The sequence below is a fragment of the Haliotis asinina genome, chromosome 3 (assembly GCF_037392515.1).
Source record: "Haliotis asinina isolate JCU_RB_2024 chromosome 3, JCU_Hal_asi_v2, whole genome shotgun sequence".
NCBI classification, from domain to species: Eukaryota; Metazoa; Mollusca; class Gastropoda; order Lepetellida; family Haliotidae; genus Haliotis; species Haliotis asinina.
The window spans coordinates 86,076,724-86,089,169 of record NC_090282.1 but is presented as its reverse complement, the minus strand read 5'-3'; the positions used below and the strand labels follow the sequence as shown (position 1 = coordinate 86,089,169).

The 12,446-nt window shown below is 42.3% G+C and overlaps 1 protein-coding gene across 1 annotated transcript; it reads left to right on the top strand.

Moving 5' to 3' along the window:
- Positions 1-3,894: 3,894 nt before the first annotated feature.
- LOC137277171 (lysM and putative peptidoglycan-binding domain-containing protein 3-like) lies at positions 3,895-6,170 on the top strand. The gene is made up of 2 exons (XM_067808844.1): positions 3,895-4,356; positions 5,359-6,170. Exons 1-2 carry the CDS (start codon positions 4,051-4,053, stop codon positions 5,923-5,925), a joined length of 873 nt encoding a protein of 290 aa, XP_067664945.1. The 5' UTR covers positions 3,895-4,050; the 3' UTR covers positions 5,926-6,170.
- Positions 6,171-12,446: the final 6,276 nt, after the last annotated feature.

Below are 12,446 nucleotides of genomic sequence, written 5' to 3'. Positions count from 1 at the left end.
AAGCAGTTCCTCTTTGTTGGACAGGGGATCCATTTTGACATTGGCACTGACTTTCACTGGATCTGGCATAAGGCCTTGACTTGTGAATTTGTGTCCGAAATAAGTGACCTCATTCACTCCAATGACACACTTATCTTTATTTAATTTCACTCCCCTCTCACATGATTGTTGTAATGCTGCTGTGAGGCAAGTATTATGTTCTCCGCCCATAGATGAGGATGTCGTCTGCATTGGCGTCAACACCATCAAGGCCTTCATATGTTTCATCAATTTGTTTTTGGTATCTTGTGCTGAATGTAGTCCGAAGGTCATTCTGGTGAACCTGTATCTGCCATAGGGTGTGTTAAAGGTAGTCAACATTGAGCTTTGTTCTGTTAGTTTTATCTGCCAGTATCCACTGCGGGCATCCAGCTTACTGAAATATTTGCTGCCCGCATGTTTGGATATGACATCATCAAGGTTTGGAATTCTGTGGTGTTCCCTGAGTACTGCGTTATTAAGTTCTTTGGGATCAAGACTATATTCGGACCTTGTTCGATTTCGGCTTCTCAACCACTATCATCGCATTTACCCTGGGGGTTGGCTCATCAACTTTGATAAGGACACCAATGTTCTCCATTCTTCAAATACATCTGCATATTCATCCATTACTTCAACTTGTTTGTCAACAGTGCAGAGAAGTTGGAGTATGTGTAGTCTCAAACATGTCAGTAGACCTATTATTGGAGGGCCCTCAGTGTCCAGTATGTTGAACTCTTCAGTTGATGTCATGTTCTTGTGTGTGCAATCCAGTGTTACTTTCCCACGCTGGCCTTGTATTCTGATTCCACCATATGCAAGAAGATTGGTGTGTACTGGTTCTAAGGCTGTGGTCTTGTTTATTTCCTTACTTCGGTGAAGCTTTTCTGGAATGATATTCATCACTGCCCCTGTATCAATTTTGAAGGTTACATCACTTGTGGCATCTTGTTGGCTGAGTTTTTAGCTTCACAAATGCTTGACCGTCATATTTGACTTCTTTATCTGTAGCATCCATGGAATCTATGTACAGCTCATCACAGAAGGCTGCAGCAAGGTTCCGATTCTGTGCAATGTAAGTGTATTGGTCTTCACTTTCATGATCATGATCATCATGATCGAGTATATGTAATGCTTTTGCATAACAGACCTTTTCAAAATGTCCCCATTTGCAACATTTCTTACACTGATGCATGTTTGCTGGGCACTGACTTGAGGAAGCATGTGACCTATTGCTATAACTTCCGCATGTATAAGGTTGGGTGTACTCGCTGTTAGGCGTTTTATTCATCTCAGCTTGACCTTGATTCTTCCGAAATGACCTCTGTCATTGCTGTGCAATGGATTTCTTTCTTTCATTCATCATGCCCATCCCAATACTGTTGGTGGACTTATTCTCGCCCTCGATGATTTAATTTAGACCTGTGCCAGTTTGTGTGTCTTTGCTATTTCGATCACTGATGTGTTAGTTTATTACCTTCAGTGATCAGTTTTTCTCTAACCCGATGTGAGTTCGTTCCTAACACAATTCTATCTCTTAGTCTTACTTGATCATCAGTTTGGTTTCCGTATTCACAATTCACAATGAAGTCATACAGTGTTTTGCTGGGCTGTTGATTTCTTAACAGAAATAGGAATCGAGCATAAATCATGTTTGATGTTGGCATACTTGTCATACGCTTCATATACTTTCTCCAACTGTTCCTTGTCTTTATCACTGATATTTAGTATGTTAAAAATGTCTCTGCCCTTAAGATTCACCCAAATTAGCAAGAAACTTCTCTTTGCTGTTTCGTCCCTGCTGCTGAGAGGTCCGGTGAACATGAGGTCAACGTGCTGTTGAAAACGTTGCCAGTTTTCATAGATGTTTCCCGACTCCCAGTTCACACGAGGTGCAGATACTCCACTGAAATTCATGTTTGTGCGTTCATCTCTACCTCTGACACCATGTAATGTTTTCTTTCTTAAGTCAACAGTCTTGCAAGGTCACGTACAAGCAGCTTTATGAAAGCGCCATATTTCTATCCCAGAGTGAGGCTCTCTATGAAGGTCAAGTGACCATGAACAGGAGGGCTATAAATAGCATGCATCAAGCTCATCACAGTGTACATAGTTGATATGATTGGTCTCTCTTTTGTGAATCTCTAAGAGGGTTGAGTTTTCACCTCTACAAACAAAGCTCAATTGAATTTCAACAGTACTATTAGGATGTAGTGAATCTTCGAGTCATCAGTATATATGCGACGGGATGGTACAACTATAGTCTGTCCCAGAATAGACCATAGTCCCTAAATCTTCCATATTTTCTTTCATTTCAAAGCACTTGATCACTGGCGAGAGGCTGATTATCGTCTATAAATGCAGAATGTTATTTCCCAAAGGAAATTTATGGTTCTTGGACAATTCCCACCCGAACAATTCCCACCCGGCCAATTGCCACTCGGACAAATGCCACCCGGACAATTCCCACCTAGGACAATTCCCACCCAGACAATTCCCACCCCAAAATAGAAGTAGCATGAAGAACATAGTTCAGTTTCAACATTTATTTATTTCAACATATGTACCATATAACAATACTCCATATAAAACAAACATGAAATATTGCCTTCTTCTTGACATACTGGTATTATGTTTGCATGATATTGCCATGTTTGCATGTAGCGTGACCTCAAGTTCTCTACATTCTAATATTGTGGGCAACACTTCGTAAGAAGTCTAGACACCGTCTGTGGAGGTAGTCTGTGGCACTTGACTGCAGGCGCTGATGGCAGTCACGATACTGTTTCAAATACACTGGTTTTATAAACACTTGATCTGCCACGCACTTGCTCACAATACACATTTCTCAATGTTATTTTGATACATAGGTCTTCTTTTGGCACCATCTCAGAATATCTATATTGTACTAAAGTAGCACCCAAGCTCAGATAAACTGGTTTTATAAACATTTGATGTTAAAATTTCATCAAGTTTATATTATATCAAAGTGAGTATTGCACAAAGTAAACACTTCATGTGGTATGGGGGGGATTATGGTGAAAATAACAGGGTTGGAATTGTCCAGGTGGCATTTGTCCGGGTGGGAATTGTCCGGGTGGGAATTGTCCTGCGCCCTAAATTTACAGGTGTAGATTATGCAACATGTCATATTTGGGATTTCACTTTCTTAGTGAAGTACAAATTCTAGTACTTATTTGGTTGAGTCCCTTCCGGGATTCGAACCCGCACCTCAGGCACCTAATCGCCAGCACACAAAGTCAGCCGCCTAGCCCGTTCAGCTATAGATTTCCCATTTTACCACTTTCTAAATGGCATCGTGTAATCAAGGGTAGATTATGCTTCGAGCTGTTACAACCACAGAGGGAAAAACTTACCTTTTGTTTTTCACCTTGTGCCGATTTGTCAGTTTGTGTGTCTTCTTTACCCAGTATACCGAAGGGATTCCATATTTTGATAAGAACTGGTCGAATATATTTGTGGAAAACCCACAGTACAAATGGAATCACGATACAGGGAACGCACACCATCTCGGTTTAGCAATTTCTAACTGAAAATTCCAGTTGCTGTCGCTTACTTTGGTACTGTAAACCGGAAGTGAGGTGTGAACTTCACTTTACCTGTAAATCAAGACGCCGATTCGTAATTTTGGTAAATGAATTCCAGTCGATAAACTTGACAATTATCGTGTAAAACAATAATGCAATAAAACGAATGACTGAATTCAAGTACCACATGCTTTAGATATAATGAAAATAATGATTTAATATTGATTTCACCAGACATTTAACTTTGTTTTCACAAGATCTTTCAGATCATATGGTTTAGTCAGAGTTGTCGTTCTTTAACCCTTTTACATGCGCAGACCTATTTCCTGTTTGCCATGCAGTTCCTCTACGTGGAGACGATACTTCTGTCAAGTTGTTGACTGATTGCAATGACTAAGGTTATAGGTTAAATTACCTGTCAGTGAATACATGGGGAGCATGTCTGGTCCTTGGATGTTTGTTGTGGAAGAAAAAAATCATTGTTATGAGTAAAGGGTACACGAGGGGGGCCAGCCGGGATTCACTGCTGTCAAAGAAAACTGACATCCAGTTCTCATCCGGCCAGATTCAAAATGTCAAGTCTTCAAGAGTTTATGTGTTTGGGAACGACGCAGTCTTTCAGGACGATGAGGAGGAGGAGTATGAATTGGAAATGTCCGAAATCAGATCGAGGCGTGGAATGTCACAACCTTCTCGTGAAATGGTTACGGAAAGCGAACCTTCATTCTTCGACAAGGAGCTCGCTGAAGGCGACACGCTGCAGAAAATTGCCCTCCAGTATTCTTGTCCAGTGAGTGTCAGTATGGTCTGTTTTCAAACAGGAGATTAATTCGTACCTTTCGTGTCAAGTGGTGCAGTTTATTTGAAGAGAGGACAAGGTGGCACAGTTGTCCAAGAGGCAACTAGTGTCTGAATAGTGACTAGTGTCACTTGGGCAAGCCTGAAATCTATAGTGGTGTGAATTGAAGTTCACAAGTTTTGTATTTGTTGATTTGTCAGCACCATTCATTTGATTCATGACCTTTGTAAATGTCAGAGACCTGCATCACTTCCCTCAATAAGCTGCTCCACCATGAAACAAATGCTCTGTCAGTCTATCACTTATATACTGGTGTTTCCTATTCTTGCGGAACTTACAGATACCGGCTGAAAAAATAATACAAACAGTTCTTTTTGTATGAATGCTTGTTGTTTTTAAATGAAGAGACTCTCAAACATACGCATCTATCAACTTCTTCATCCATCAGGTGTACTACCACTCTTGAGCTTGATTAAAAATAAGGTCGTCCACCGATGACTTATCAAGGCATCTCCCATGCTATGTTTTAATTGTATATACATGCTTCAAATCATCACTCTGGCATCATGTACATTACTAGTATACATATCCTGCTAAATTGTTAACTAGCATCCACCTGACAAAGGGGCAAGGAATACCCCAGAAACGTCGTGAAAACAATAAAGAAGTTGACATCCATAACATGTTGTCATATATTAGAATACCAACTTCTAAATGCCTCTCAAGTCTCGATGTTGTTTTTTTCATTTTATAGAATATCTGCAAAAATATTTTGCTTGGTTCATCAATAAGATGATGCAGAATTGCATGCACAAACTACACACAAATAACTGACAACAATTTATTAGATTAAGTAGATGGTTGGATTGGGAAAAGGTGAGGATTGCGGCACTCACTAGTAAGGCAGCAGCTTAGGCACAAGCTGTTAATGTTTCATCTATCAAATTGTACTGTCATCCATATGCATCATGTATCATATTTTCGTGTTGCCAGGTGTCGGAGTTGAAGAGAATCAATAATCTGATTCGGGATCAAGACTTCTATGCTCTGAGGAAAATAAAAGTGCCTATCAAGAGATTTGGACTGTTGTCAGAAGTTATTGAAGAAGAGAAGAAGAAAAGCTCTAGAGGAAAGATTTCTGCTGAACTCAACAGTACAAGTTTCACAGAGGAAACTGGCCCCCTGGTGGACAACTATGAAGACCCCGAGTCCTCCCACGACCTCAGTGACCCCGACACACAGATGAAAATCATCCGGACTTTGAGTATACGAGATAATATAAACTCTCAAAGCAGAGAAGCTGAGAATTTTCTAAAAAACATGGATAAAGACTTGTCTAAAATGAAACAGTCACGAGGCGATCGCAACTCTCTTGATGAAGTCATATCAGTGCTAACAAACAAAACGTTCTACCCTCTTGAAAGAAAGAAATCACAGATGTACGATGGAACAGACTGTGGAATGTCATTCCGCGCTATCATAACAACTGTGATTGTTCTCTGTATTGTGATTCCTATCGTACTGGGAACTGTGTATCATTTTGTAGGTTTTCATTGGTGAAAATGCTGGGTTGTCAGGGAATGGATGAGTGGTTCTTAGCAGTTTGTTGAGCAATGTTGAACATTCCCAGGCAAAGGTAGGAGTATTCAAAACATGTCAGCTTTTGTGAAAAAATAATGACAAACAATCATATTTCAACAGGACATTTTTGTTGAGAATGTTTTGAGAGTCTTCCCTCAATGAATATTTGCTTGTGTTACATGATGCTACCAAAACTGTGTGAATGATAAATGCTGAATATTGTAGCATCCATTTCTGATAATGCGTACCTTGCTGGGCTTTTGTGAATTTATAAGTTACAGTCTTTGTTAGCTGCAGAAAGTAAATTATTCCTGATTTTATCCTTTCTATTCGATGGTTTCACATTAATTTCAGACTCGCTGTGTGCATGCACAGAGCGTGTGAAAATATCTACTGACTAAGTTCCGCTTTGGTCGTACGTTTACCGATAGTGTAAATACACTCAAAACAAAATGATAAAATAACGATTATTTACGAGTGACAACTGTTCATAGCTGACTAAATACATAGATTTGCATATGATTTATTGATGTCCTATTTTGGTTGTAGCTGCATCAGAAATGTGTGTTATGTTAGTTGTGACAAGGGGATGTGGGGGAAGAACGGTGGTGGTGAGATGTGGTTAAACAAGAACTTAATGACATAAATTAAGCTATATATTTCACTACTCCCTGTCCTTGGTGCATACAAGTACGAAAATAAGTTGTAATAGACATAAAACTATATATTTGGTTTGGTTGTTCGTTTTCTTTACAGTGTCTTAACACTAGCTGTAAATGTACGACCAAAGCATAAGTTAGCCAGGAGATATTTATTACAGGCTCAGCGCATGCGCACAGCAAGTCTTAGATTAATGTGAAACCAACAAATGTCCAAGATTCATTATTCCTTGACAGAAGTAGAATGAGTTTACATCAAGACCTGTTAGTTGTGGGAGCATCTTCTCCCAAGGAAGGATGACAATATATGGATGAACAACTTCTTTATTGGTATGAGAGTGATGTTTCGGTGTTGGTTCCAACACTGTTATCAAGCAAGTGATTAGAACCTACACCAAGAGGTTGCTCTCATCCATATATTGTCATCCTTCCTTACTGCACCAACTTTTAAATGCCTCTCAAAGAAGTCATCATCTCCCAAGAAACTGCTGTAATTTGACATGCTTGTTGGTGCCAGTGGTGGCCCCCCAGTTGGTGCATCCTGTTCCTGTTCCTCCACATCCACATCCACATGTCATCATCTGCATCTATTGTTGTCTGACCTTGCTTCTGAGACTTTTACTTGAAGCAACTCTTTACTTCTAGCTGTCTGTTTTTATACATATGTCTATAGGATCTAATCACAAGTTGCCTAGTACTTTACAGTCTTCTGAGACAAAGGTAAAAAATGTAATGAATTATTGATGACTTGGTCGTTAATTCATGCTAGGTTTTCACAAAGTTAGTGGTTCTGAAACCTCTGCTGTATATCATGTACATGTGTGCCCTATATATTGTTGTCAAATAAGATGGTGAGAGTTTCATATCTATTACTGAAGAAAACAGGCCTGTGTATGTGGTTCATTTCAGTTTGTGCGGGAGTATTTTAACGTGATGGGAATGTCACTAATAGCGATACTGATGAAGTGACAGTGATTATGAATGAGCGTCTTGGTGTCCTTGTCATTATTGTACAATTAAAGCATAAAGGGATCCTTACATTCAGTACATTACCACATAATCTAGATTACAGACCCACAATTGCCCTCATATTTTAACTGAAGGATTATCAGTTTGTTATGTGCATGTTATCAGAAGACTGAACATGGCATTGATGCCATCAAAAGTAAGGCCCTCCTCTTCAGAAGTCCGTATATAGGTGTTTTTTATAATTCTTGTTTCTTGATAATGTATACATCATTGAAATGCTTGATAGCTCTGTAAAGCAGTCAGTGCCTTGAATCACTCGCCCCATCCTGGAGTAGACATCTTTCAGCATTGGTGATCAGACCCAATCTGTTTCCTGTGGACACAGACAGACCAGCCATCTGAGGTGTGACAGTTTGCCATGAAGAGTTGCATACCTTAGAGGTACAAGTCCACCTCTGATCACAGATTCAGATCACACGGTCTCCATTACTGATCTGTCAGCACGAAACTAGCACTTGTGAGATTCACAACTTTATGTGAAATGTCTGGGACCTGCATTACATTGTGTTTGCCTGCCTTGTAAGGCAGGTTTGCTGTGATATGACGACGTAAATACTCTTCAAAACAACATTAAAACCAATTCTTTCATTCGTGAAGTAGGCATATTTCAGATCAAAGTCATTCTAAAATGATGCTGAAAGTTATTTTTGAGACTGGTAACAAGTAGACTAGAATTGTTTAGCATGACTTGTTTGGAATATTTCATAGTTGGTGAAGAATTGTGTAAATATTTGGGTGGCAAGCAAGTTGGGTTGAACCTGGTAAACCTAGCTGATACATCCACACCATGGCTGTAGCACATTCCGCGTCTTCATCATCTCCTGTATATAGTCCCTGTCTGTCCATGCTCAGCTTCCCACACTCACTGCTTCTCAGGGGAGAGCCATCTTGTCAAGAATACTTACTGGGAAATGTCAAGGGCAGATAAAGTAAATGGCAATGACAGCTGTGCTGAATATGTTTGACCAGTCTGTGACTGTAGCCGCCATTCCGAATTCTGCACCTGGTTTCTTTCAGTGTTGTTAACTGTGTTAACTTCATGTACTAACACCAAGGGCTTGCTCATTTCGTGTTCCACCATGTTATTCCTGTAAATGAATCTTTACTAATAGCATTTTCATGCTTAACCATGCATTGGTTTCAAACTAATCTATACTAGGAGCATTTTAGTCCATTTTAGTTTACCTTTTGTCCATTAGAAACTGTTAGATGATGATCTGATGTCTGCATTACTGTGAATGCGTTTTGTAGGGGAGGCTGTTTTTGGTATTGCCATTTCAGTGATTTACAAAAATGCAGAAAGATGAGTTTAATGATCACAATGACAGTGCTATTTTACAGGTTTTACTATTTCTGCATTGTAAGCTGTATAACATACATCATGTTTACCTCACATTGACATCCCAGGAAAGGTGCATCTGTCTTTTCATAACATTTCATCAAGAAAGTGCTTTAATTGAAAATGTTTCCGGCTTTACACAGTTAAACAACAAATAATGCATGTTGCCCCTGATCTGTACAGTGATGTCAATGTTGTGGTGAGCAACTCACCACGGTCAGGGATCCCGATCTGTACAGTGATGTCAGTGTTGTGTTGAGCAACTCAGCAGGGTCAGGGATTCTGATCTGTACAGTGATGTCAGTGTTGTGGTGAGCAACTCACCACGGTCAGGGATCCCGATCTGTACAGTGATGTCAGTGTTGTGTTGAGCAACTCACCAGGGTCAGGGATCCTGATCTGTACAGTGATGTCAGTGTTGTGTTGAGCAACTCACCAGGGTCAGGGATCCCGATCTGTACAGTGATGTCAGTGTTGTGTTGAGCAACTCACCACGGTCAGGGATCCCGATCTGTACAGTGATGTCAGTGTTGTGTTGAGCAACTCACCACGGTCAGGGATCCCGATCTGTACAGTGATGTCAGTGTTGTGTTGAGCAACTCACCACGGTCAGGGATCCTGATCTGTACAGTGATGTCAGTGTTGTGTTGAGCAACTCACCACGGTCAGGGATCCTGATCTGTACAGTGATGTCAGTGTTGTGTTGAGCAACTCACCAGGGTCAGGGATCCTGATCTGTACAGTGATGTCAGTGTTGTGTTGAGCAACTCACCAGGGTCAGGGATCCTGATCTGTACAGTGATGTCAGTGTTGTGTTGAGCAACTCACCACGGTCAGGGATCCTGATCTGTACAGTGATGTCAGTGTTGTGTTGAGCAACTCACCACGGTCAGGGATCCTGATCTGTACAGTGATGTCAGTGTTGTGTTGAGCAACTCACCAGGGTCAGGCATCCTGATCTGTACAGTGATGTCAGTGTTGTGTTGAGCAACTCACCAGGGTCAGGTATCCCGATCTGTACAGTGATGTCAGTGTTGTGTTGAGCAACTCACCAGGGTCAGGGATCCTGATCTGTACAGTGATGTCAGTGTTGTGTTGAGCAACTCACCAGGGTCAGGGATCCCGATCTGTACAGTGATGTCAGTGTTGTGTTGAGCAACTCACCAGGGTCAGGGATCCTGATCTGTACAGTGATGTCAGTGTTGTGTTGAGCAACTCACCACGGTCAGGGATCCTGATCTGTACAGTGATGTCAGTGTTGTGTTGAGCAACTCACCAGGGTCAGGGATCCTGATCTGTACAGTGATGTCAGTGTTGTGTTGAGCAACTCACCAGGGTCAGGGATCCTGATCTGTACAGTGATGTCAGTGTTGTGTTGAGCAACTCAGCACGGTCAGGTATCCCGATCTGTACAGTGATGTCAGTGTTGTGTTGAGCAACTCACCAGGGTCAGGGATCCTGATCTGTACAGTGATGTCAGTGTTGTGTTGAGCAACTCACCAGGGTCAGGGATCCTGATCTGTACAGTGATGTCAGTGTTGTGTTGAGCAACTCACCAGGGTCAGGGATCCTGATCTGTACAGTGATGTCAGTGTTGTGTTGAGCAACTCACCAGGGTCAGGCATCCTGATCTGTACAGTGATGTCAGTGTTGTGTTGAGCAACTCACCAGGGTCAGGTATCCCGATCTGTACAGTGATGTCAGTGTTGTGTTGAGCAACTCACCAGGGTCAGGGATCCTGATCTGTACAGTGATGTCAGTGTTGTGTTGAGCAACTCACCTGGGTCAGGGATCCTGATCTGTACAGTGATGTCAGTGTTGTGTTGAGCAACTCACCAGGGTCAGGTATCCCGATCTGTACAGTGATGTCAGTGTTGTGTTGAGCAACTCACCAGGGTCAGGGATCCTGATCTGTACAGTGATGTCAGTGTTGTGTTGAGCAACTCAGCAGGGCCAGGTATCCCGATCTGTACAGTGATGTCAGTGTTGTGTTGAGCAACTCACCAGGGTCAGGGATCCTGATCTGTACAGTGATGTCAGTGTTGTGTTGAGCAACTCACCAGGGTCAGGTATCCCGATCTGTACAGTGATGTCAGTGTTGTGTTGAGCAACTCACCAGGGTCAGGGATCCCGATCTGTACAGTGATGTCAGTGTTGTGTTGAGCAACTCAGCAGGGCCAGGTATCCCGATCTGTACAGTGATGTCAGTGTTGTGTTGAGCAACTCACCAGGGTCAGGGATCCTGATCTGTACAGTGATGTCAGTGTTGTGTTGAGCAACTCACCAGGGTCAGGTATCCCGATCTGTACAGTGATGTCAGTGTTGTGTTGAGCAACTCAGCAGGGCCAGGTATCCCGATGTGTACAGTGATGTCAATGTTGTGTTGAGCAACTCAACAGGACCAGGTATCCCGATCTGTACAGTGATGTCAATGTTGTGGTGAGCAACTCAACAGGACCAGGTATCCCAATCTGTACAGTGATGTCAATGTTGTGTTGAGCAACTCACCAGGGTCAGGGATCCTGATCTGTACAGTGATGTCAATGTTGTGTTGAGCAACTCACCAGGGTCAGGTATCCCAATCTGTACAGTGATGTCAATGTTGTGTTTAGCAACTCAGCAGGGCCAGGTATCCCAATCTGTACAGTGAAGTCAGTGTTGTGTTGAGCAACTGAACAGGGCCAGGTATCCCGATCTGTACAGTGATGTCAGTGTTGTGTTGAGCAACTCAGCAGGGCCAGGTATCCCGATCTGTACAGTGATGTCAATGTTGTGTTGAGCAACTCAACAGGACCAGGTATCCCGATCTGTACAGTGATGTCAATGTTGTGGTGAGCAACTCACCAGGGTCAGGGATCCTGATCTGTACAGTGATGTCAATGTTGTGTTGAGCAACTCAACAGGACCAGGTATCCCGATCTGTACAGTGATGTCAATGTTGTGGTGAGCAACTCACCAGGGTCAGGGATCCTGATCTGTACAGTGATGTCAATGTTGTGTTGAGCAACTCAACAGGACCAGGTATCCCGATCTGTACAGTGATGTCAGTGTTGTGAGCAACTCAGCAGGGTCAGGGATCCTGATCTGTACAGTGATGTCAATGTTGTGTTGAGCAACTCAACAGGACCAGGTATCCCGATCTGTACAGTGATGTCAGTGTTGGGTTTAGCAACTCAACAGGACCAGGTATCCCGATCTGTACAGTGATGTCAGTGTTTTGGTGAGCAACTCAGCAGGGTCAGGGATTCTGATCTGTACAGTGATGTCAGTGTTGTGTTGAGCAACTCAGCAGGGCCAGGTATCCCGATCTGTACAGTGATGTCAGTGTTGTGTTGAGCAACTCACCAGGGTCAGGGATCCTGATCTGTACAGTGATGTCAATGTTGTGTTGAGCAACTCAACAGGACCAGGTATCCCAATCTGTACAGTGATGTCAGTGTTGTGTTTAGCAACTCAGCAGGGCCAGGTATCCC

Coding starts and splice junctions, on each gene's coding strand:
- LOC137277171 (XM_067808844.1), top strand. CDS start 4,051: ATGAGTAAAGGGTACACGAGGGGGGCCAGCCGGGATTCACTGCTGTCA. Junction 4,357..5,358: donor CCCTCCAGTATTCTTGTCCA/GTGAGTGTCAGT, acceptor TCGTGTTGCCAG/GTGTCGGAGTTGAAGAGAAT.